The sequence below is a fragment of the Prionailurus bengalensis genome, chromosome X, assembly GCF_016509475.1.
Source record: "Prionailurus bengalensis isolate Pbe53 chromosome X, Fcat_Pben_1.1_paternal_pri, whole genome shotgun sequence".
NCBI classification, from domain to species: Eukaryota; Metazoa; Chordata; class Mammalia; order Carnivora; family Felidae; genus Prionailurus; species Prionailurus bengalensis.
The window spans coordinates 18,310,777-18,336,850 of NC_057361.1; the positions used below are offsets into that span (position 1 = coordinate 18,310,777).

A 26,074-nucleotide genomic window follows, 5' to 3' on the forward strand; every position below is an offset into this window, starting at 1 on the left:
ACTCTTCCCAGCCACTTTCAAATACATGATGCACTGTTATTAACTATAGTGGCCATGCCACACATAGCATGGAACTGAGGCACTGAGTGATTGAACTGAGGCACTGAGACTGGCCGCAGGTGTGTGTTCGTGGCATGAAAGCCATGTCCGCTGCCTGGGACAGTGCCTGCACACACCAGCTGCTCAGATACTTGTTATTCGTTAATGGGTCGGGTGGATGGGTAGAGGAGACTGCCCCTTGGAGCCCCTTTAACCTGTGCCTAAGGCCTGGCTTATTTATGGTTGGTTGTAGGGGAACAGTCGACTTCTGGAACTTTCTGTTGCCTTGACTACTTCACAGTACCTGAGAATCTGGAAGTGCAGCTTGTGTGTTTGTATTTTTTGGGACAGGTTTATTGAGATGACTCTCTTGCCATACTGTTCCCCCATTTAAAATATTCATTTCAGTAGTTTTCAGCACATTGTTTTGTGTGACCATCCCCACATTTTAGAACATTTTCATCACCCCAGAAAGAAATGTGTAGCCCTTAGCCATCATCCCTATTCCTCCTAGCCTCTTGTTCCTCCCAGCCTCTAGCATGCGCTCATTTGCTTTTAATGTGTAGGTATATACCTTTTCTGGCTATGTCATATAAATGGACTCCTTCAATATGTGGTCCTTTGTGACTGATTTCTTTCACTTAGCATCATGTCATCCATGTTGTAGCGTATATCAATATTGCATTCCTTTATGGCTGAATAATAGTTCATGGTATGGATATACCACGTTTTGTTTATCCATTTATATAGCTTGATGGACAATTGGGATGTTTCCACTTTTTCATTATTATGAAACATGCTGCTCTGAACATTGCTGTCATCTTGGGTTTTGTGTCAGATTAATCATCTTGCAGCTGTTGTAAAAAGAACTGGATGTGGGACTAGAAGACCAAGCCGTAAGATAGCCCAAGGAACCACATGCTTGACCTTCACTTTAATCCTTGGAAATTTATTAGGCTTCTGAATGTCTGAGAAGTCTCCTGATGCACAAGACCCTTTGTTAAAATTTAAAAATAAAAAAAAAGTGGGGGTGCCTGGATGACTCAGTCGGTTAAGCAACCGACTTGAGCTCAGGTCATGACCTTGTAGTTCATGGGTTTGAGCCCTGTGTTGGTCTCTGTGCTGACAGCTCAGAGCCTGGAACTTGGTTTGGATTAAGTGTTGAGCTCTTGTGAAATGTGAAGGTTTTCTCTCTATATCACTTGATTTCAGTAATCTGGGCTTGCTGCCTGTCAACACTGATGTTTGTGATTACATGTAGCATATCCCAAGTGAGTTCAAAGATATTCTCACACCCTTAAATACTTGTGAGCATGCACTTGGGTGAGAGGGAGCCCATGAGGAATGCTGTGCTATTTTGTTATTCTCAGAGTGGTTATGCCAATGGTGGTGGTAACTCTGGAATAGATTTTTTTTTTTAATTTTTTTTTTCAACGTTTATTTATTTTGGGGACAGAGAGAGACAGTGCATGAACGGGGGAGGGGCAGAGAGAGAGAGGGAGACACAGAATCGGAAACAGGCTCCAGGCTCTGAGCCATCAGCCCAGAGCCCGACGCGGGGCTCGAACTCACGGACTGCGAGATCGTGACCTGGCTGAAGTCGGACGCTTAACCGACTGCGCCACCCAGGCGCCCCTAGATTTTTTTTTTTTATAAAGTAGGTTCACGCTCAGCTTGGGGCCCAATTTAGGGCTTGAACTCCCAACCCTGAGATCAAGACCTGAGCTGAGATCAGCAAGAGTCCAGATGCATAACTGAGCCACCCCAGATGCCCCTGGAATGGAGTTTTTTTTAATGTTTATTTATTTTTGAAAGGGAGAGAGACAGAGCATGAGCAGGGGAGGGGCAGAGAGAGAGGGAGACACACAGAATCCCATGCCAGCTCCAGGCTCTGCTGAGCTTGTCAGCACAGAGACTGACGCGGGGCTTGAACTCACAAACCCCAAGATCATGACCTGAGCCGAAGTCGGATGTTTAACCGCCTGAGCCACCCAGGTGCCCCATGATTTTTTTAAACTTGATATAATTCATGTTGAGTAAATTTTATGTATAGTTCTGAGTTTTGACCAATGCATACAGTCACGTAACTACCACCATTGTTGAGATTAGGACATCTGAGTGGATTTTTATTTTATTTAATAAATGACTTTTATTTTTTTCAAAATTTATTTATTTATTTATTTTGATAGAGCAGGAGCTGGGGAGGGACAGAGAGAGAGAGAATCCCAAGCTAGCTCAGTGCTGTCTGGTCCGACGTGGGGCTTGAACTCAGAAACCGTGAGATCATGACCTGAGCTGAAACCAAGAGATGCTTATACGATTGAGCCATCCAGGCGCCCCTGAGTGGATTTTTAAAGCAGATACCTGAATGACTTCAGAGTGTGTTAGAATGCAGTTTGCCTTTTCTTCCACTTTAGGTTTAGGAGCCTATCAAGGTGACCTGAAAGCTGGTTTTGTGTGAAGGAAAACTGCACAACGCAAAACTGGCTCTTAGCTTCTCTGACATCAGATTCTCAGGTTTTGGGTAAAGGATGCCTACGTTGATGCTTCTCCTTGCTGTGAGCTGCTGACTTCTCTGTTGCCACTGCCCATTAGGGGAGTACGGCTCTCAGAAAGGAGGGGGATCGGGGTGGCCCCTGACCTGAGCATAAAGGGGAAGTGGGATGGGGAGACAGACCCAGTGGGATCAGAGAGTCAAGTGGAGTAAGGCACGGGGCTCTGGAGGTACCAGGGTCTGTGCAGTAGGCGCGAACTGGAAGGAGGCCGGACGTTCGGCTCCACCACTTGGGTATGGTGCGATGATGGGAGTAATCAACCCCTTGGCTATGAAGTAGCTTGAGCCATTGTGAGGGAGAGCTAGGAAGCAAAGAAATGGGGGACGGAGGCTTGATGGGGACGTGTGGAATTTCCAGCCTTCATAATTAAAGATATGTTTGGCAAGAATAGAAATTTGTCTCCTAATTTCACTAGCCAGTTGCTGCTTGAATGTGAGCGAATTCGCTCATTCCAAACCCCTGACTTTGCAGAGGTGGCCACTGGGGCTCTGGCCCATGGCCGGGCAGGCTGATGGCCCTGCACAGGAGGTGACTGACACACACCCTATGTCCTGAGTTTTCTTAAGTTTCTGAAGTTGAAAGGACTTAAAGATGCAAAGTTGGGTCTGCAGGTGCAGAGAGAACCTGCAGAGTTTTTTTTCTGGGTGACAATTGCTTCTCCCCTCAGGGCATCTTCTGCTGGAATTCATCTTGTTAAGGAGGTTACAGTATCTTGACCATTACTTAAAATGGAAGAAAGAAGTGGGAATATGTATGACTGAAGCATGTTTTCCCCTCTTTATGCCAGGGTGGTGGGTATCTTACGTTTTTACTCAGCATGAATCCCTTACTCATTGTTTTGGGCTTGTAAGCTGGGTGGGTGCAGCTGATCTGAACTTCTGTGACTGGGGCTGCCCACCTAGTGGAGCAATGATTAAATGGCAGTACTAGACCAGGAGGGATGGAGGGAATGAACACTGGTGTCAGGTTCCCTGCAGGAAACCTGCAAAGTGGTGTCCGCATCTTATGGTTGAGGAAGTGAGGTATGTGAGGGGTGCCTGGCCAGTGAGCTTGGATGGGCAGAGAGGCTGTGGTGGGGGATTTGTGGGAAAAGTTTCAAGGGGAGCTTCATGGGGGATTTTAAGTGGCAAGGGTATTAACATCTAGTGGGGGGTGGAGTAGAGAAGTCCAAGCCCATTTTCAGACTTGACTGGGACAGTGTGGTGAGCATTTAGGCAGGAGGTATCTTCCAGCTGGATATATGCATTTGGGATTCAGCCATCTGGAGCTGATACTCACAGTCAGAGCTCTCCAGCAGTGAATCTCTGGGAGAAAATGAGGCAGGAAGATGAAATGTGGGCCTTCATTCCCTGCTCTTCTCCCCTCACCCCCCTCTTCCCTTCCTTTCTCTCTTCCCTTCCTTTCTTTTGATAGTGGTGTATGTAATTTGGATCAGACCTCTAAGTTGATTTCTTTTAAAGTTATTGTTGAATAAACTCAAAGTGGGCAGTGGTCTGGAAACGGGGGCATTGAGTTGTCTAGTTGACAAATGACATATTTTGCCCTGGGACAGGTCCTTGTGTTGCTGAGCACTTTGGAAGGCTGAGTGGTATACTAGTTGCACATCATTCTTGCCTGGCCAGAGTTTTTTTAAGAACTTCTGCCAAACGACATTTTATTAGCCTAGTTTGGATTACCATGCCTACTTGAAAGCTGTGTGATTATATCTCTTAGCATTTGAATCTACTTTCAAATTCTCTGGTTTGTAGGCATTTATGACATTGCAGTCTTCGTGTTCCCAAATTTGGATATGCTCTGACCCCAGGCTCAGTTTTACTAGTAGTTCTCAAGGGATTGTATTGCCCACTCCACTTCTGCCCCTGGGCAATGATGGTGTGGAGTCTTTAAAAAATTTTTTTTTAATTTATTTTTTAAAGTATTTATTTTGAGAGAGAGCGAGCACATGAGCGAGCACGTAAGCAGGGGAGAGGCAGAGAGAGAGGGAGAGAGAATCCCAAGCAGGCTCTGCTGTCAGCACAGACCCCTATGTGGGGCTCTATCACACAAACCGTGAGATTATGACCTGAGCCAAAATCAAGAGTCGGTTGCTTAACCAACTGAGCCGTCTAGGCGTCCCTGTTTTTTACTTTTTAAAGTTTGTTTATTTGTTTATTTTTGACAGAGAGAGGGAGAGAGAGCATGCATGCACACAGGAGGGGCAGAAAGAGAGGGAGACAGAATCCCAAGCAGGCACCACACTGTCAGCACAGAGCCTGATGCGGGGCTCAATCACACAGAGAGTGCCCTCCCTGAGCCAAAATCAAGAGTTGGTCACTCAACTGACTGAGCCACCCAGGCGCCCCCTTAAATTTTTTTTTTTTTTTAACAAAGGGGGGTACTACCCACATGTCGTGTGTATGACTGGGATTGCCAAGGTCCTGTGAGGCACAAGACAGTCCTTCACACCATATGTTGTCATCACCAATTGAGGAGCCCTGATATAGCCAAATATATTTTGTTCGGTTGTGTTACATGTTTCTTACTAGATGGGTATGAAAGGTTGAAATTGGATAATAACTGCAGAGCATTTTCTGGGGCATGTCCTAGGCTACCTGTGGCTATAGTTAGTAAGGAGTTTGGGTTTTTGTCCGACTTTGTTCAACATTTTCTGTAACCTTTTTGTGACTCGAGTGTAATTAGTTTGGAAATAGCGGGGATTTCTTGTTCATTCTTGTTATCTAGTGGTTTAGATCAGTGGTTCTCAACCATAGCTGTGCATTGGAATTTCCCAGGGAGCTTTGAAAAATACTGATGCCTGAGTGCCACCCCCAGACTTTTATTTGATTGGTCTAGGATGTGACATACCGGTTTTTAAAACTCTCCAGGTGATGATAATGCACTGCTAGGATTGAAAATCACTGATTTAGAAGTTCTGGAAACTCTGCAAAGATATAGCAATATGGATGATTAATTTAGCTAACTGAAATAAATTCATTTCCCCGCAAAACATTTATTGAACACCTGAGGTTAAGATGACCAAGCTCACATCATTAAACCTAGCAGAGCTCAGGTCTTTGGCTTCATTTTATTTTATTCATTTATTTTGTAATTAAAAAAATTTAGAGTGCGAGGGAGAGAGAGCAAGCAGGGGACAGGGGCAAAGGGAAGGAGAGAGAATCTTAAGCAGGCTCCCTGCTTAGTATGGGGCCCACCTTGGCGCTCGATCCCATGGGATCATGACCTGAACCGAAATCAAGAGTTGGACACCCAACTGCCTAAGCCACCCTGGCACCTCATGGCTTTGTTTTCATTTGAAAACCTTGGTTCTGGGAAAGAGTTGCTGGGCAGTTGGTTCAGCTCTGGCTCCCCTTTCTCAGTCTTCTCCAAGGACTGTGAGTGATGTGGATGACAAGAGAGGAGAGAGCAGGAGGATAGTGCAGAAAAGTACAGTCCCTGTATCCTTGGCAGGGCTGGCATGTTCTTTGCCCACAAGGGACCAGGCGGTGGCGACAGCCAGGAAGAACATTCAGACCTGGCATATTTGTGTTGAATTGAGGGGCAAGCCCACAGTACAGAAACAAGTAACACTCTCAATTGGGTTTCTTTCATAATGTGTTTTTCTTCTGTTTGAAACCTGGCTGGATGGGGGGCCTCCATTAGCCCCCTCAGTGCCTTTCTGCCAGTGCCAGTTAGAAAAGGGGGATGGTCACCATGCTGGGTTTGGCCAGCAGACAAGGGTTTTAGGTGTATCAAAGATCCCCCTTTCCTTGGCCCAAGGGATAGATTTTGCCCTGGCTCAGCCTTGGAGCTGAGGTCTTCATTCACTGTACAGCCTGGCCAGTGATAGGGTGGCCCTGTCTAGATTGTCCCCTTCACCGGCATGAGGGATTTGTGTTCTGTTTTCTAATGTGCCAGCAGGACCCAGTCTTGAGGCCATTTACCAGGAGTGATGATTTGTTTTATACACTTTCGAAACAGAAAACATCTGTTCTAGCCGAGGAGGGATTGAATAATGACATAGTGGTTTTCCTATTCAGGGCAAGTACTGCTTGGGGTATGTGGGACTCGGGCACACTGGGCATACTTGTCTTTCCCGCCCTGCAGCTCAGTCACTTCCATGGTGGCTTGACCCCACCAGGCTTCACTGACAAACACACTGAACAAGGTCAGTTCTTTTTTATGAAGTTTGAAATCAGAATTTTTTTAGGGGGTGGATTTCGGTCTTAAAACCGAATATAATTCAGCAGATAAAATTCAGGCTTCCCCCTTTTAATTTCCTGAAACCAATTTCAGAATAGCGAAGCCAGCTATTTTCTGCCAAATGAGTTTCCCAAAGGCATAGTTCTGTGGGAATGAGCTAGACTAATGAGACATAAGGTCACCACTCGTTCGTTGATGCTTATGCTGTGGGTGTGGTGTGCATTCTGCTCCAGTAGTCTTTCCCTGATGGGGGGCTTTTCCCTAGAAGCAGCCTCCCTTCATTTGCTCGTCATAGGGATTGGCCACCCTGACATTATCTGGCTCCATAAACTATCCTGCTCTCTCTCACTGTGTACCCTGCTCTCTCTCACTGTGTCCCTTCTGGGTGCTGCCTTCTCAAAGGAGGAGAGCCCTTCCTTGTGCATGAACCCCAGCTGGTGTTTTTATGAGCAATTTGAAGTCCCTTTGCTTTCTTACTTCCTCTCACCATTGCTGGTACCACACAGGCCTCTAGGTTGTGACTTGCTTGTCTCTACCTGCTCCTGTTTGGGCGCTTGGGGGTGCACACTCATCTAGTTTTATTTTAAATGTTGTCTGTGAGTTTTAGTTGTGCTATCCTAATATCTCTGTCTCTGGGGATTTGGAAGATTAAAAAATGATGCCTTCACTGCCATTTTTGCTATGCTATTTGCTGTTTTTTAAAGTTTATTTCTTTTGAGAGAGAGAGAGGATGAGCAGAAGAGGGGCAGAGAGGGGTGGACAGAGGATCCGAAGTGGTCTCTGTGCTGACAGCAGAGAGCCTGACGCGGGACTCAAACTCCTCAACCGCAAGATCATGACCTGAGCAGAAGTTAGAGTCTTAACTGACAGAGCCACCCAGGTGCCCCACTATTGTTTGTTAAGTGATGTTAAAAATAGGAATTTTGGTGGGTGTATTAGTCCTCTGGAGCTGCCGTAACAAAGTGCTACAAATTGGATGGCTTAAAACAACGGAAACCTATTCTCTCCCAGTTTTGGAGGCCAGAAATCCAAAACAATTGCTGGCAAGGCTGTGGTCCCTTCTAAAGGTTCTAGGGGAGAGTCCTTGCTTACCTCTTCCTGCTTCTCATGGCTCTTCCGTGTTCTCAGCCTGTGGCTGTTATCAATTCAGTCTCTACTTTTGTCTTTCTGTCACCTACTCCTGTGTCTCCTTTTCTGTCATAAGGGCACTTGTCATTGGATTTAGGGCCCACCTGGATAATCCAAGATGATCTCCTCTCTAGATCTATAATTACATCTGCAAAACCCTTTTTCCAAATCAGGTCACATTTTCAGGTTCTGGAGGTTAGTATGTGGACATATCCTTTGGGGGGGGGGCACCATTCCACCCACTGCAGGGGGGGGGGGCAGGTGAAATCAGGTTTTTAAGGGGCAACTGACTTACATTTTTAAAAAAAGTCTGTGCCAGCCAGAATAAGACATATCTGCTATCCAATTTGGCCTCTGACCCCATTTGTGGTCTTCATTTACTATGCTCTGGAAGGTCTTTAGAACATAGTTCCAGACATCACTGGAGATACATTCTATGTAGAGTGAAAAAAATACTAACTTCTAGTCCAGGTTTTGGCACTAGTTAGTTTATGGAAGGAATTCTAGTGTAATTTTCTTGTGAAACCACACTGTGGTCAGCTGTGAATCTTTCTGTTTTTTCTTTTGCCTTGGTTCAGGTCACAGACCCGCTTTTCATTTTGACGCTTTGCCGCCTCCGCTATTTTATGTGGAAAAAGCACCAGCCTGTGCAGGGCTCATGGGCCAGTACAGAGTAATTCCTTTAGTCTCATCTCGGTTTTTTATCTTAACCCTTCTCAGAAAATGACTGCTTAGCATATAGAACTAGAAGAGAAAAAATGGCATTTTGCCTTTCCTCTCAGTCTCATAATGTTGGATATTCTTGAAGATTCTGGCTTCAAGTGAATCTTCAGAGATTAATGCAATTTCTGTAACCTTGATTGAGCTCCATTTTGGAGGTGGGTGGGAGGGAGGGGGAAGAGTGGCTTCTGGCCAAGGAGGGGTTCACACTGCATAGCAGCTTGTCCCATATGGAGTTGTTCATTTTCTACCATATAGAAATAAGTTACTGAGTGGCCCTGTTTGATTTATGTTTTTCAAATTATAATAGCAACCCATCCTTACTGTGAGACATCTGGAACATAGAACCAAAAGTTTTGAAGTCATTTATAATACCCATCAACAGAGGATGGAATCCCCTTTCTAGCACTGTATATGCTCATTAATTTACCCTAAAGTAGAAGCTCCTTTATTTGCATATCTTTGATTTCTGGTTTAGGCTAAATATTTTGTTGTGCCATCTCTAGTTGGCTGAATACATGTCTGCATCCTCAGCACAATTATTTTGTGGGTTTTTTTTGGTGTCTTTATTGTGTTACCTGGTAATCTGTGTAGTGTCTCCTCATGGAGTTGAACGTTTACACAGCTCATGACAAAAGGGATAGGTGACACTGGCAACTCTTTGTTCAGGTTTTCTCAGAAAGTTCGGTCGTCAAACTGCCTCATTGGCTTTCCTCTGGAATGTACTTCATCCTGACCTCCTTGCCTTCTCTCCCTTGTTCTCTAGCTGATGGTGAGACCATTCTAAAAGGCCTCCAGTCCATTTTCCAGGAGCAAGGGATGACGGAGTCGGTGCACACCTGGCAAGACCATGGTTATTTAGCGACCTACATAAACAAAAACGGCAGGTGAGGTGTCTTTGAGTGCTGCTCTTCAGATCTGAGTACTTCAGTTGGGGGTGGGGTGTGAAGGGTGGGGGCAAAGGGCAGTGGTGGGGTGGTGTCCAGATATTTTTATTTCCTCCTGTGACACCTTGTAGGAGGGAGCCAGACTTCAGTGCTTCTCAGCCCTAACTGCACAGTAGACTCGTCTGGGAGCGCTTTCACAAGATGCCATTACCCCAGTCATTCTCCCAGAGATTGAGGCCACTGGGCATCAGTATTTTTCCAAACTCCCCTGCCTAGATGATTCTGCTGTGTGGCCAGGACCCAGAACCCCCCTGGGCAGCATAAGCACTGTGAACTGGTAGGCCATGATTCAGACTTGGTTAAAAGATTCCTGGGCCCCACTCCAAGAATTTCTGATGCAGTATACTGCTCTGGGGCAGCACCCTAAATAGCATTTCCAGCAAGCTCCCAGGGAGTGCTGGTGGTGCTGGTCAGCTGACCCCACTGTGAATCCCACTGCGATTAGCACGGTTATAAGTTATTAATTAATGCAGACCATGGTCAAATGCAGGATGAGAATGTCTGCAAGAAGGTTGACAGGAAGATGAGGAGATCCAAGATTTCAAGATTTTTTTTCCTTAAGACTTTATAGACTATCTAGACTTTACATAATCAGTATGTAGATGAAAGCCAATATGTTCTGGGAGTTGGAAAGGAAACCTAAATTAAGAACTGACCGATAAGAAGCTGCCAGTGTGTTGAGCTCTTTGTGCTCTCCTAAGTCTAGGTTTGTATTCTATCTTGTCTGGTTTAGCGTGGAAACTAGTAAGATTCTTAGTGATTTGCACTATTAATTTAAAACATTAAATTTTTTTTAATGTTTATTATTTATTTTTGAGAGAGAGAGAGACAGAGCACAAGCGGGGCAGGGTCAGAGAGAGAGGGAGACACAGAATCTGAAGTAGGCTCCAGGCTCTGAGCTGTCAGCACAGAGTCGGATGCGGGGCTCGAACCTATGAACTGTGAGATCATGACCTGAGCCAAAGTCGGACACTTAACCAACTGAGCCACCCAGGTGCCCCTGCCCTCTTAATTTTAAAATGTGAACTCCTGGGTATTTTCAGTGACTTTAATTCCATTCCCCCAAGGTACAAAGTACTAGAATTCCACATGGTTTCATTAATGTCCCATGTTCTCTCACTTGTTTTTCTATTAAAAGAAAAAATAACCACCCCCATGCTCTTACAGAGGTTCAGAAGGCAATGCTGGAAGATGAGGGAAACTTCTTAGCATGCCCCCCGCCCCGCCCTTTCATTATTCTCTGTATAAGTCAACATGGTCCACCCCATGGGGGTAATGGACTTCCCTCTCTTGATGCCTCTCAAAGACTTCCCAGCTCCTCTCTCCCCAAGCCCAGATATGTATTTTTAACTATGTAGCAAATCTCCATGTATGTGTTTAGCAGATACCTCAAATGTATCTAAAATAATTTTTTCCTCAAGGAAGATGTTGATTTGACCCCAAATCAACATCACCACCAAACTCTCCTGCCTCCCCTGGTCCATGCTCTGACCCAGTTAACAGCACGTTTCCTGGAAGTAGAGGTTTGCAGCTGTCCTTGATCCTTCCAGCTCCTGCAGGTTTGCATTCAGTCCCTCTCTGTCCTGGCCTCTTTTCTCCACCTTCCTGCCATGGTCTCTTGCTGTCCTGGGTACGGGCCATCCTTTGGGAACCACAGCAAATTGAGCCATGTCACCCTGCCGCCCCAGGAGGCTCCTTTTCCACTTTAGGTGAAGCCTTGAATCTCGTAACAGTCTCCTAACTGCCTTTGCAGCCAGGCCCTGCCTACTTCTGTACCTCATTTCTTGAATCTTGTACCATATACACCAATTCCCGTTGTCTAGGGAGTCTAGAATTCTTCCTGGAAGGGAATTTTGAGTGACAAGAGCTGTTTGCTTCTGAAAGCAGAAAAAATGAAAATTAACATGGTTATTTTAAATGTTTTTACTTAGAGAGCGTGCAAGCAGGGGAGGGGCATAGAGAGAGGGAGACAGAGGGTGTGAAGCAGGCTGTGCTGATAGCAGAAAGCCCTGTGTGGGGCTGGAACTCACAAACCTTGAGATTATGACCTGAGCTGGTCAGATGCCTAACCATCTGAGCCACCAAGGCTCCCCAACTTGCTTTGTTTAAAAACTTATTTTCCACATTGGTCTCCCTCTTCTTTTGCTTGGTCAACTGGGACTCATCCCTGTGGTTCCTGTCCTGAAACCTCACTTCTCCCGCCCAGGCATGGATTGGTGGTGGTGGTGGGGGGTGGTTGGCAGGCCACCAGGCTCAGGGGGACAGCACCCGCTTCTGGCTTGACTTCTGGCTAATGGCCACATTGTGATGCTGAGGTCTTGATCCTCATCCACCTTTTTACATGTTTTCCACCCCGCGGGGGCCCCCGCCCCACAAATTTTCCTCTCTATTTCTTTCTGTTTTTAATGGTTGAGTTTGTTACTAGACCTTAACTTCCCGCATTGTCTGTGTTCCTGTGTTTCTGCAGTTCTCTGGCAGAGGACTCAGCTAGAATCAATCAGGTGGTTAAAAGTGATGTTTTTCTACCCTTCCCCCATCCCCAGCCCCTGTCCTTTGTGCTGCTGGTGGTGGAGGGGCAAGGAAAGATGATTAGCTACATTCAGATGTAATTGATTTGTGCTTTCCTGGGCCTGAACTTGATTTGGGGGCTGAAGGTAAAATTAACTAGTAGTGTTTATTTATTTTTTTAAATTTTTTCAACGTTTTATTTATTTTTGGGACAGAGAGAGACAGAGCATGAATGGGGGAGGGGCAGAGAGAGAGAGGGAGACACAGAATCGGAAACAGGCTCCAGGCTCTGAGCTGTCAGCCCAGAGCCCGACGCGGGGCTCGAACTCCCGGACCGCGAGATCGTGACCTGGCTGAAGTCGGACGCTTAACCGACTGCGCCACCCAGGTGCCCCTGTGTTTATTTTTTTAATCTAAGCACACTACCGGTATTCTCTGAACAGAATTCTTCTAATTTAGTGTGTTTCAAATGTTTCTTTAACCACAGCTTATGCTAGGAAGTAATTTTATGTCATAACCCTGTACATATTTCTCTGTGTCTATGCAGTACAGATACACGTGTATGATTGAAACAGAAGTTTTTCCAAATAATTAACTTCTATTAGGTGTGATACACTCTGACATTTTAAGAAAAATGTGCAGATTCACCAAATTAGGGGTCAGAAAGCTTTTTTGTAAGAAGCCACTTAAGTGTCTGTCACATTCTCTCTCTCTTTTTTAAACAACTCTTTAAAAAATGTAAAAACCATTCTTAATCTGCAGGCTTTGCAAAACAGCTTGCGGGCTGGATCTGGTTTGCAGTATAGGGCTGGGGTGTGCCAGTCCGCAACTAAGTCAGTTTAACCACCACCTGCTTGCAGTCAGAAAAACAAGGCTCTGGTTTGAACTCTCTGAGGGTTAATTGGGAGGACCCACTTGCCCTTTCCTACCCTCCCTTCATCTTAAGGCCATGGTTACTAAACCTGGCCCAATCATGTGCCAGGGAACCTTCTTAAAAAGCAGGTTCACAGGGGCTTCTGGCTGGCTCAGATGGTAGAGCATGCGACTCTTGATTTCAGGATCGTGTGTTTGAGTCCCACTTTGGGGGTAGAATTTACTTTGGAAAAAAAAAAATCATCAGGTTCACAGAACTTGCTACTGAATCACTTTCTGGGCCCAAGAACCTGTTATGTGAAAACGTTAGCATGTGGTGACTCCATCTAAATCTTCCCTGATAGGTGGCTCCCTCACCCCCAAGAAGAGGCTCTCCTAAGAAACCAAAAGGGTTAACTATGTAATTTAGGGGGAAAAAAAGCAATGGTCTTTCCTTTTAATTGGGTGGGTTGGTGTCTTTTTCTTGGGAATGCCATGATACAATTCCTAACCTTACAATTATACTTTCCTTTGTAGTTTTGCCAATTTGAGAATTTACCCACATGGACTGGTGTTATTGGACCTTCAGAGTTATGATGGTGATTCACAAGGCCAAGAAGTTGACAGTGTTGGTTTTTCACTTTTATTGACTTTTTATTTACTTCGATGTAATTATAAGTATTTGAGGATTATTAAATGTCTATTTTAATGGCAAAGTTATTTTACTTAATTGCTGACAACCCAGTTAACTTTAAACTTTCCTCCCTCCATATCAATGATTTTAGAAGAAAAATAGTTGTTCCTCAGTTATTGTTAGGAACCTGGCTTGTCATCATTCCCTTGACTGCTTGAATACTGAGTAATTTTACTTGTTGCCACTGGATGGAACGTACACCTTTAAGCAGGATGTTCTATGTGCCTTACCCTTCTGTTCTCCCCTTCCCCGTTATTTCACTGGTGACTTAGACTGAGGTTGGGTCAGCACCTTGAGGCCTGGTTGGTGTGGTGTGTGGAACTGGGCCAGGTCTGGAGGCTGCTGAAGGGATGGGGGAGGACAGGAGTAAAAGCACAGGTCTATCACCACGGCCTCAGCCTCCTGGTCTATAACTTCGGTGTACCTCTTAGCCTGTTCTGTAAGCCCATTGACTTCTTTTCTTTTAATTGTAGCTTCTGAACAAAGTAGAAGAAAGAATGAAAGAATTGAGTCAGGACAGTACTGGGCGGGTGAAGCGGTAAGTTCACTCCTGAATGTCGGGTAAGATCATCGGAATGGTCGTGTTGTCCCCGAGTACGGGCTGCTTTTGGCAACATGATAGCCTGAGCTAACGGGTGCATCACACCCAAACAAGACAAGGTAGAAAGGAGACAGGGAGTGAGTCTCAGGAGCTGGAACTGTATAAAGCAGAGAGCTGATGGGGCTTCCATCTCAGTCACAGGGGAGTTAGAAAACTTCCCAACCTGGTCCAGTAAAGTGAAAACACGCTCTCTCTGCTCAGAACTCTGCGCTCTCAAGTGGAATTCAGTTCTAAGATTCAGGACAAGATGAGGTGACAGAAAATTTGTCTCACAGCTTTCAAGTAAGGTAACTGCAAGATAGGAAGAATTGAGAGGCCACCCACTTTGAGCAGCCACAGGTCGGTTCTTTTCAAATGGTAATGAAGACAGTTTTTGGCTGTTTAAACTTAATAAAAATAGTTCCATTCCTTTCCTCTCACTAGTCTCCTGTTAGTAGCTAATGGCTAGTGACTATCATAGTGCACAGCACAGATAAGGAACGTTTCTGTCCCTACCAAAAGTTCTCTTGAACAGTGTAGAGGTATTTGTCCGTGATGTCAATTGTTAAAAGAGCTTTGATAGAAATAACAGTTTTGACGTTTGTTGGACAGAGTCTCGGGTGGGTCCTGGGAATTAAGTGAATCATGGATGTCCAGCAGGTAATTCTCAGCAGTTTGCTCTTCCCTGTCTGGGTGGCTCCTTATCAGGCCCCAGGAGTAGGAGGCTGGCCCATTACTCACAACAGCAAACACACTGCACCAAGGTTGCACCACCACTGATGGAAGCGACCAGAATACAGATTTCCCTAGTTGACAGCACTTTCTAGAAGAGGGAATTCATTTTGGCAAGACCGAGGATGTGTAAGGACTGAATTGCTCAGCATGCTGAGTTCCTCAGCCCATAGGAAAGCTCCAGGGCTGATGTAAGCTTAACCAGAAAGTTGTTTGATCTCTGGTAAGGTAGAAAGCAGGGAACTGCCAGTAAACGAGTGTAACAGTCCACAAGTTGCCCACTTTGTTGAAATCTGCCAGAGTACCTAGATTTGTGTATCCCGCCTAAGTTCAGTGTATGCATCTGCAGCTGTATTTCCCTCTTTCCTATCCTTAAAAATATGTTCACACCCTCACACTTGTGGATTTTCCATCTTTCCCTGCTTGCACCATTTTCATATCTGCACCAGCTTGCATTCAGCAGGTTCCCACTGTGTTGTAAAATGTGTTAACTCCATGATAATGAATTTGCCAACATCAAAATGCCTCTGATTTTTATTGGTCTTTTATTGGGGTTGTTTTTAGGAGTGAGTAAATAGATGGAATGCGTTTGTGGTTTTCGGCATTCATGACAAGTCTGATTCTTTTTGGTAGAGGAGTTTTGAGAGTGGAGTTAAGCTTCATATTTTCAATTCACAATACAGACTTTGCTTTTGCTTGTTGCTGCTGTTAAATCTTTTCATGAAACCAGGGTGGAGGGGTCGAGAAGTTATTGGGAATATTTGGTGGTAGGCTTTTTGTTATTGGCCTCAAAAGGACAAGGATGGTGCCACTTTTCTCTTTGAGGAATGACATGGTTAGAAATTCAGTCATTGGGGCGCCTGGGTGGCTCAGTCGGTTAAGCGTCCGACTTTGGCTCAGGTCATGATCTCACGGTTCGTGGGTTCAAGCCCCGCGTCGGGCTCTGTGCTGACAGCTCAGAGCCTGGAGCCTGTTTCGGATTCTGTGTCTCCTTCTCTCTCTGACCCTTTCCTGTTCATGCTCTGTCTCTCTCTGTCTCAAAAAAATCAATAAATGTTAAAAAAAAAATTAAAAAAAAAAAAAGAAATTCAGTCATTAACAGGTAACTCAGTAACATCTGAAATTATTGTTCCCCTGTGGCTGATGACTTAAATCTGAATTTTCAACTAAGAAGCTATGGGATGTATTAGAGAATTTATTTTCATATTGTTTTTCAAAAGAAAAGGAACAGGAAAACAAACTCACATCATTCAAGTTTTGTTGAGGAGTGGAGGGACATACCCAGTGTACCTGAGGCCCAGGACATACTTTACCTGACTTTCTCTCTAGGATCCATTTTTAATGTTCAGCAGTGACAGTTGAAACCAGAGTTGTGTGGGGCTCCGGAATATCTCCTGTTTCTTTGCCAGGCTTTAAAAACCAATGTGTTGGGGTGCACGGGTAGCTCAGTTGGTTAAGCATCTGACTCTTGATTTCGGCTCAGGTTATGATCTCACGGTTCATGAGTTCGAACCTGAATCGGGCTCTGCATTGATGGTTCAGAGCCTGTTTGGGATTCTTTCTCTCTGTCCCTTCCCCACTTGTGCTCGCGCTCTTTCTCTCAAAATAAATAAACTTTATGGATTCTTTAAAAAAATATATTTATTTATTTTGAGAGAGGGATGCAGAGGCAGAGAGAGAGAGAATCCCAAGCAGGCTCCATGTTGTCAGTACAGAGCCCAATGTGGAGCTCGATCTCCTGAATTGTGAGATCATAACCAGAGTCGGTGGAGCATTGCAGCTTCTGATCTCGGGGTTGTGAGTTCGAGCCCCACATTGGGTGTAGAGATTACTTAAAGATAAGGTTTTTTAAAAAGTGTATGTATTTTGAGAGAGAGCGCACAAATGAAGGAGGGACAGAGACAATTAGAGAACTCCAAGCAGGCTCCGTGCCATCAGCACAGAGCCCGATGTGGGGCTCAGACTCAAGAACCGCGAGATCATGACTGACCTGAGATCAAGAGTCGGACACTTAACTTGACTGAGCCACCCAGGTGCCCCAGAAATAAAATCCTAAAAAAAAAGAAAAACAGAACCATTGTGTTGAAATCAAGGGAAGAGCTCTTTAGCCAAGGCACTAGTGACACAGTTGAGAACGGGCATGTATTTTCAGCAGGTTTGTGCATAGTTCAGTAATTGTCGATAGCTGGCTGGTGGTCAACCAGGGGTGGATTTACTCCCTTGAAAACCCATGACTTGATATTTGTCACCATCATCTAATGTCACAGGTGGTTTACCTCCCCACCTCCTTCCACCCACCAACCCTCAGCCAGGGTGGAAGAGGCTACCTCCAAGTCCTGTTTGCCTGTTCTGGAGAGAGGGAGTGGGAAATATTACCCTGTTTGGGGCACCACATTTTACAAGACAAACCTCTTGTCTGCTAGTAATTACAACAGCTGCACTTATTCACTTAAAAGATCAAGTGGTTAAATCAGGAGTTGTTAGGATTAAATGAGAGTTTATGGAAATTTGCTTTGTGTAAATCTCTATGTTTTTTATAGTTGTTAGTGTTTGCTCAGAGGAAGCTTCATTAAGACAGGTTCAGATTGTATTCCTGGAAATAGGTGAGTGAGGGGAACAAAGAGAGTCATCAGAGCAAGTCAGAGGTAGCAGATGCCAGTATACAGCTGTTTTATTGCTAAGCTGTTTTATGGTTGAAACCACTGTATCTGAGAACATATGACTTGCACATAGTTGTGTTATACGTGTAGTCAGTTTTCATTTTGTGTTCCTGTTAGATTTGCCAAGCTCCTTTTCTGGGTCTTGTTTTCATTGTCATTTAGTGTCCTCTGCTGGTAGTTTCTAGTACATTCACCTTGTCTACAATACTGAACTTTTACAAAATGGAATGGAATGGGAAAATCATCAGTTTGCAGTCCTTGTAGTAATAATAACTGGTTTGGCCAAGAATTTTCTAGATGCCAAAGCCACTACTGGAGGTTTATTGGGAGATCAGGACCTTCACCCAATTTCAGAGGACTACCCCATAGCTTGCTTAGTAATTTCAAAGGGAAAAAGGTACTATTGCAAATGAAGAGATCTGGTGCCATCTATTTGAACCAAGTGGTCACACTTACATCTCTAACGATAGGAAGCACACATCTTCTGCCCCTGATGTGATGCCTGTGTAAATACATGCCAACCTGACTTTGATGAAGAGATCTTCAGGCAAACCTTCATGAGGGATTTTCTGCAGAACACTGGTCTGGACTGAGAGGTCAGGGTTGTGAAACACATGAGAGGAAAAACTATACTAGATGAAATGAGGGTCAAAAAAGGAAAACAAAATATAGTGTATGATTCTTCATTCAAAAGCAGAATAGCTATCAATGACATGATTGAGACGATTGTGGGGATATTTAAATATGGATTGTGTACTGGATGATAGTATTGCTTCCATGTGCGCTTATATGAATTTGGTAATGGCAGTGTGGTTGTGTAGGCAGTTTTGATTTTTGCTGAAGTATTTGGGGTATGAAGTATGATGTCTGAGGTTGCCATTTTCTCCCAACTTTTTTTTAAGGGAAAATTAAATTATGCCAGAAAGGTTTATTTAAAAAGTAAACTCTTAATGTACCACAGTTGTTTAGATTTGGTAGGGGCCATGTTTGTATATAGCTGAAAGACCAAGCTTTAGATTTATATACTACTCAGGAATTGGCCATGAGGTCATTATGGCTTGCTTTTTGTACACTCATGCTTCCAGGTTCACTTAAAAAAATTTTTTTTTTGTTTATTTATTTTGTGAGAGAGAGAGAAGGAGAAAGAAAATCCTAGGCAGGCTCTGCACTGTCAGCCCAGAGCCTGATGTGGGGCTCAAACTCATGAACCATGAGATCATGACCTGAGCTGAAGTTGGATGCTCAACTGACTGAGCTACCCAGGTGTCCCCACTTTTATTTTTAAGGTAGTCTCTACCCACAATGTGAGGCTTATACTCCTGTGGATCACCCCTGAGATCAGAGTTGCATGCTCCACTGAGCCAGCCAGGTGCTCCTCCAGATTCACCCTAAAAAAAAAAAAAAAATTTTTTTTAACATTTGTTTATTACTGAGAGACAAAGACAAAGCATGCTCATGGGAGGGGCAGGGAGGGGGAGACACAGAATGTGAAGCAGGGGCTCGCACTCACCGCGAGATCATGACCTGAGCTAAAGTCGGACGCTTAACCAACTGAGCCACCCAGGCGCCCCAAAAGATTCGCTTTTAAGGCAGTGTCACCATAAGCAGCCCGTAAGCAGTTCCTGTAAGGCTCATTCCTTTTTCCTTTTTTCCAGGTTACCACCCATAGTTCGAGGAGGGGCCATCGACAGATACTGGCCCACTGCTGATGGTCGCCTGGTTGAGTATGACATAGATGAAGTGGTGTATGATGAAGATTCACCTTATCAGAACATTAAAATTCTACACTCAAAGCAATTTGGAAACATTCTCATCCTTAGTGGGGATGTTAGTAAGTATTCATTCCATCCCTACCCCAGTTGCATAGCAAAGTGACAATGTTTTCCTCACAAATACACCATTGTGGATTTGTCCTACTTTGTCCTTGGCAGTGCTGTTTTTTTTTTGTTTTTTTGTTTTTTGATAGGAATGTTTATGTCACATTAACCTGTGAATTGTCTGGGCTTTCATGTTTTATGGCAGAGCCATGAAAACTTGGTCTTGATGTTCCTTTTTTTTAGTTTTCTTAGTGTTGAGTATTCGGATAATACTTCTGTAAAGAAAATATGATTGCTTATTTTTTAGGAAATCTTTTTGTTATGGAAAATTTCAAACCCAAGTGTACAAAATAGTATGATGAACCCATGTATGTTCACCATTGAGTGACAGTAATTAGCAACTCCTGGTCAATCTTGTTTCCTCTAAACCCTGGTTTGCTTTCTCCCTCTCATATTTGGAACAACTCTTAGATGTTATACTTCATGTAATGAAAGATGTAATTGCTTTTAATTGGCATATCAGAACATTTGTAAGACTGAGTTTTCTTCAAGGTATATGTGTGTGTAATCTGTATGTAATGTATTAGGTGTCAGTGGGTAGCGTTGATGAAAAATCCACAGTCCAGAAAAAATAAAAGTATCTCTGCACATTGTTGACAGTTTTTAAAGATCAACAATTTTTTAAATTTGTATTTTAGGCTAGATTCCAGCACTTTCCAGTATGGTGAGTCAGGTCATGGTATGGCTTTGGGTAGAGTCACCATTTTGGACCTGTGTTTTTCCTCCCTAGATCTGGCGGAGAGTGATTTGGCGTACACCCAGGCCATCATGGGCAGTGGAAAAGAAGACTACAGTGGCAAAGACGTGCTGATTCTAGGGGGCGGAGATGGGGGCATATTATGTGAAATAGTCAAACTGAAACCAAAGATGGTCACTATGGTAGAGATATCCTTTACTTAGAGATGAAGTTCAGTTGACTTCTTTTGCTTTCTTCCTCCTTTTTTGTCTTAAGGCTCCAGTTAATGTTATGAGGCAAATGTGTTATAAATACTGTCTTGAACGAACATTTCAATTTAGTCCTAGTAGCCTTTTCATGTGGTTACGAACAAAGCAGCAGAGATGGCTCTAGTTGCAAAATAAAGAGAAAACAATCTTGGTCCAGCATCTACTGCTTAGCACTTCCTGGAAGGGCTTCATGAGGAGAAAAGAAAATTCAGTCCCTTTTGAATGACCTTGGTACAAAAATGAAATCATTATCTCATTCATGGGTTTTTTTTGGGGTAAATATGAAACCCATTAGTGTTATAAAATAATTGTCTTACCTTTTCTTTATTTTTTTAAAGATTCTATTTTTTTATTTTTTTAATTAAAAAAATATTTATTTTTGAGAGAGAGTGTGAGTGGGGAAGTAACAGAGAGAGAGAGGGAGACACAGAATCCAAAGCAGGCTCCAGGCTCTGATTTGTCAGCACAGAACCCACCGCAGGGCTCAAACTCACGAATGGCAAGTTCGTGACCTGAGCCTAAGTCCGACGCTCAACCTACTGAGCTACCCAGGTGCCCCTAAAGATTTTATTTTTAAGTAATCTCCATCCAGCTTGCGGTTTGAACTTATAACCCTGTGATCAAGAGTCACTTGTTCCGTTGGTTGAGCCAGCCAGCTGCCCTGTACCTTTTCTTTAAGGTGTTACTGTTTCAGGGCACCTGGGTGGCTCAGTCGTTAAGCATCTGACTTCGGCTCAGGTCATGATCTCATGGTTCATGAGTTTGAGGCCCACATCCAGTGAACCCCGCTTCTCCCCCCTCTACCCTCACCCGCCTCTTGTGGGATTCTTTCTCTGTCCCTTGCTCACTGGCACCCTCTCGCTCTCAAAACAATAGTGTTACTGTTTCAGAATTCTTTGATCTAAATTCAGGATGAATTTCTCCTTGACCTGTTTGAACATTGACCAAATGGTGATTGATGGATGTAAGAAATACATGCGAAAAACATGTGGCGACGTCTTAGACAATCTTAAAGGAGACTGCTATCAGGTAATTATATTTTCCGGATAACATTTTTAAGTCAACTGATACGTTATTGACTTGAATTGTGCCTTCCTAAAACAGCTTTAAGTATCATTGGTTAAGAAATAAATAGATCACCTTGTAGGGAAGGAAAAATTTTCTCTCTAGAATGTGGAGGAAGGAGAGTAAAATATCCCCCCAAACTGAGAAGGCACTTTGTGACCAGAAAACAAAGTAGACCACTCCATACAGGTTACACAGAGTTTTATTCAGAGATACTTGCTGACAGGTGGGATGGGGCAGAGGATGACCCGTGGCAGCTGTATAGTTATTCTCTGCAAAGTCCAGACTGTAATCCACAGATTTATAGAGTGAGAGGATATGCAGGAGGGGCACTGTAGTGAGATCAGAGGGTTTGGGTGCACCTACTTGACAACTAACCTTTAATTATATTTTATGGCACCACCTGTGCATCAGGAAGGGGGAAAGACTATGTTATCTCTAACAGATTCATGGGAAGCCAAACCTATCCTGGCCTTGATAGGCATTTTGAAGGTATGTATATTAATCTCCAAGGTGCTGGAACACATAGCTCCGTGAGAGGTCACTGAGCAAGCATGAACAAGGTGGAGGGCCAGAGATGGACAGACTCTGTATTGTCAGCGCTCTTACCCCCTGCCCTTCTGGTTCTTGGCTGAGATTCCTATAATGAAAGACAGCTTAACAAGAGAAGGACAAGTTCATTAACATATATAGTTCGTGTATGCATGGGAGAGACCTAGAGATAACTGAGTAATTCAGAGGTAGCTTTAGGATTTAGACTTAAATATCATCTGAATAGGGAAGGGGGTCGTAGGTGTCTTAGAGTGACTGTTAGTAAAGATAAAGGGCCCTTGGAAGAACAGATGGGACAGGTTTGATGTTTGTGACAAAGTTTGGTGTTCCGTGATAAGGGTCAACCTTCTCTGGTTGAATCCCCCAGAGAGGGGATCTCTGACAATTGAGTTTCTTTCAGAGGCTCCATCTTTTAGGCAGATGAAGGCGGAGTTTAAAGAAAGCTTCTCTGCATTTGCGGTTTTTCAAGTGCCTACCACTCAATATAATCAATATATGAAAGTGGCATATTTTGAGGTGACGTGTTCTGCTACTCTTCAGACCTCTTTGTGTGATTTATATGTGTATTTAAACATTTGCTTCTTGCTAAGTAAATTAGTTTCCTAAATTGTACTGTGCTTGCAAGTTAACCAGTCATTACAGTTTATCGGGTACATTTTGAATGGTCAGCAGAGTATCTGTTTTTCAAATGATACTCATTTGCAAAGACCTGGTGTTTTTTAATAGTAATATTTTAATGGCTAAGGGGCTTGCCTGTTGCTACCCCCAGACTAGGAACCCTCAACCCCTTGAACACACCTAGAAAACTCTCAACCTCAGAATTTTCCAGGTTCCCCTTAATGGTTGTTCTAATCCAGCAAAGTGGAGGGGGGGGGATGCATTCAGACACCCACCTTCCTCAAAAGCCAAACCATTTCAAAATAAAATACTATTTTTACCATTCCCTAGAATGTCTAAATGTCAATGTCACTACCTGCCTTTGGTGCTCTATTTTCAGACAGACTTGCAAGTCAAGAGTTGTTTTCCAAGGACATTAGTAAACTGTCCCACATATATCCAGCCTCTAATTACAACAATCTACAACTCAACATTACTGCAGGTTTGCGTTTGTGGTTCTGTTTATGCTTAAATTGTTTTTCTGAATCCATATAAGGAAGTTAGAAAAAAGAGCCAGGGAGACAAGAATCTGAATCACCCTTCTAAAGTTACCCTATAACATTGTATAAATGTCCTTTGAACTCTCTAAGTTTAATCTCCACCCGTAAAATTGAAATAATACCCACTTGGCACAGGTGTGAGGATTACAGGTTAAAACACCTTAGCCAAGTCTGGCTAACAATGCAAACATTATTTGCCAACAATGGTAACTTTTAGCTTTGTGTGAAACACATCTGTCATGCTCTGAAGAACCTAATCCCCTCTTCCTTTTTTTTTTTTTTTTTTTAATTTTTTTTTTCAACGTTTATTTATTTTTGGGACAGAGAGAGACAGAGCATGAACAGGGGAGGGGCAGAGAGAGAGGGAGACACAGAATCGGAAACAGGCTCCAGGCTCTGAGCCATCAGCCCAGAGCCCGACGCGGGGCTCGAACCCACAGACCGCGAGATCATGACCTGGCTGAAGTCGGACGCTTAACCGACTGCGCCACCCAGGCGCCCCTCCCCTCTCCCTTTTTAAACTCTCAAAATAGTAGATGTGAAATATGTATGTATCTTTTTCTCCCTTTGCTCACAAAACCATCACAACTACATTTTAATATAGATAGAATTCTTGCCTCGGCTTAAAAAATTAACACACATGTACCATGAAATCAAAATTGGATGCAAACACATTAGGGAAGATGGGGTAGGGAGGGGTAAGTAATTTACATATCAACAAATTAAAGCACTCATCTAAATTGTTTATAAATCTGGAGATACACATTCAAGATTCTGTTCAAATGTATTTGCTTGGGGTGTCTGGGTGGCTCAGTAAAGCATCTGACTTTTAATTTTTTTATTAATGTTTATTTAGTTTTGAAAGAGAGAGAGAGACACAGAGCACCAGCAGGGGAGGGAAAGAGAGAGAGAGGGAGGAGACACAGAATCCGAAGCAGGCTTCGAGCTCTGAGCTGTCAGCACAGAACTTGACACCAGGCTTGAACTCACAAGCCAGGCTTGAACTCAAACCGCTTGAACTCACGAGCCATGAGATCATGACCTGAACTGAGCACAGAGCCTGCTTGAGCTATTCTCTCTCTTTCTCTCTCTCTCTCTTCCTCTAGCCCTCTCCCTTGCTTGCGTGTTCTCTCCCCCTGCCCACGAATAATAAATAAATAATTAAAAAATTTGAAAAAGAGAAACTTAAATGTTCTATAAAATATCAAAATACATAAGGCATTTCCATTAAAATTAGAAATAAGGTGAAAATGCTTATTACCTTTATTCACTTTTGAGGCATTAGCTAATGTAGTAAGGTAGAAAAATGAAAACAGTAAAAATATAGAATCATTTGCAGATGATACGAATGCTTAGAAAATCTAGGAAACTCACCTAGAAAACTAGTTGAGTTCATGAGAATTTGGTGCAGTGATTGGACAGAGACAGTCTAAAAAAATTTTTTTAGCTTTGTTAAATGCAAAACAGTTTGAATAGAAATTGGAGGTGGAGAATGGGTTGGAGATCCTATTCAAAATGATGGCCAATTGAGGTTTTTTTAAAGCTTTTAACTTTTTTTTTTTTTTTTACATTTTTATTTATTTTTGAGAGACAGAGACAGAGTGTGTGTGGGGTGGGGGGGTGCAAAGAGGGAAGGAGACACAGAATCAGAAGCAGGATCCAGGCTCCAAGCTGCCAGCACAGAGCCCGATGTGGGGCTTGAACCCACGAACCATGAGATCATGACCTGAGCTGAAGTCAGCTGCTTAACTGACTAAGCCACCCAGGTGCCCCTAAGCTTTTAATTTTAGTACCAGTGTAGTTTACAGATTGTTATATTAGTTTCAGGTGTACCATATAGTGATTCAACAATTCTATATACTTCTCAGTGCTCAGCATGATATATGTGCTCTTAATCCCCTTCACCTAGTTCATCCACCTCCCCTCTGGTAACCATTGGTTTGTTCTCCATAGTTAAGAGTCTGTTTTTTGGTTTCTTTCTTTTTTAATTGTTCATTTGTTTTGTTTCTTAAATTCCACTTATGAGTGAAATCATATGGTATTTGTCTATCTTATACTGAGTTATTTCGCTTAGCATTATACTCGAGCTCTGTCTATGTCATTACAAATTGCAAGGATTTATTCTTTTTTATGGCTGAGTAATATTCCATTGTGTGTGTGCACAGGCCACCTCTTCTTTAATTGATTGACACTTGGGCTGCTTCTGTATCTCAGTTACTGTGAATAATGTAGCCATAAACATTGGTGTGCATGTATCCCTTTGAATTAATGTTCTTGTATTCTTTGGGTAAATACCTGGTAGTGCAATTGCTGGATCATAAGGTAGTTCCATTTTTAACTTTTTGGGGAACCTCCATGCTGTTTTCCATAGTGACTGCACCAGTTTGCATTCCCATCAACAGCGCATGAGTGTTCCTTTTTCTCCGCATCCTCACCAACACCTGTTGTTTCCTGTGTTTTTGACTTTAGCCATTCTGATAAGTGTGAGGTGATACCTCATTGTGGCTTTGATTTGCATTTGCCTGATAATGTGCATCTTTTCATGTGTCTGTTGGCCATCTGGCTGTCTTTGGAAGAATGTCTGTTCATGTATTCTGCTCATTTTTAAATTGGATTATTTATATTTTGGATGTTGAGTTGTGTAAGTTCTTTATTTCATCCTGACCCTTTATCAGATATGTCATTTGCAAATATCTTCTCCCATTCCATAGTTTGTCTTTTAGTTTTGTTGATAGTTGTGCAGAAGCTTTTTATTTTGACGTAGTCCCAATAGTTTATTTTTGCTTTTGTTTCTGTTGCTTCCGGAGACATATTTAGAAAAATGTTGCTATGGCCAGTGTTAGAGATATTACTGCATGTGTTCTCTTCTAGGATTTTTTATGGT

General features: G+C 43.3%; 1 protein-coding gene across 2 annotated transcripts in view; it reads left to right on the forward strand.

The window, feature by feature from the left end:
- The window catches only part of SMS (spermine synthase), a 53,697-nt gene that overhangs the window by 15,595 nt on the left and 12,028 nt on the right, over positions 1 to 26,074 (forward strand). For both annotated transcript variants that reach the window (XM_043570126.1, XM_043570127.1), the window contains exons 2-7: positions 9,388 to 9,508; positions 13,466 to 13,556; positions 14,096 to 14,160; positions 19,250 to 19,425; positions 20,202 to 20,356; positions 21,356 to 21,445. In XM_043570126.1, the coding sequence (XP_043426061.1) occupies positions 9,388 to 9,508; positions 13,466 to 13,556; positions 14,096 to 14,160; positions 19,250 to 19,425; positions 20,202 to 20,356; positions 21,356 to 21,445 (698 nt within the window). The remainder of the gene's footprint in view (positions 1 to 9,387; positions 9,509 to 13,465; positions 13,557 to 14,095; positions 14,161 to 19,249; positions 19,426 to 20,201; positions 20,357 to 21,355; positions 21,446 to 26,074) is intronic.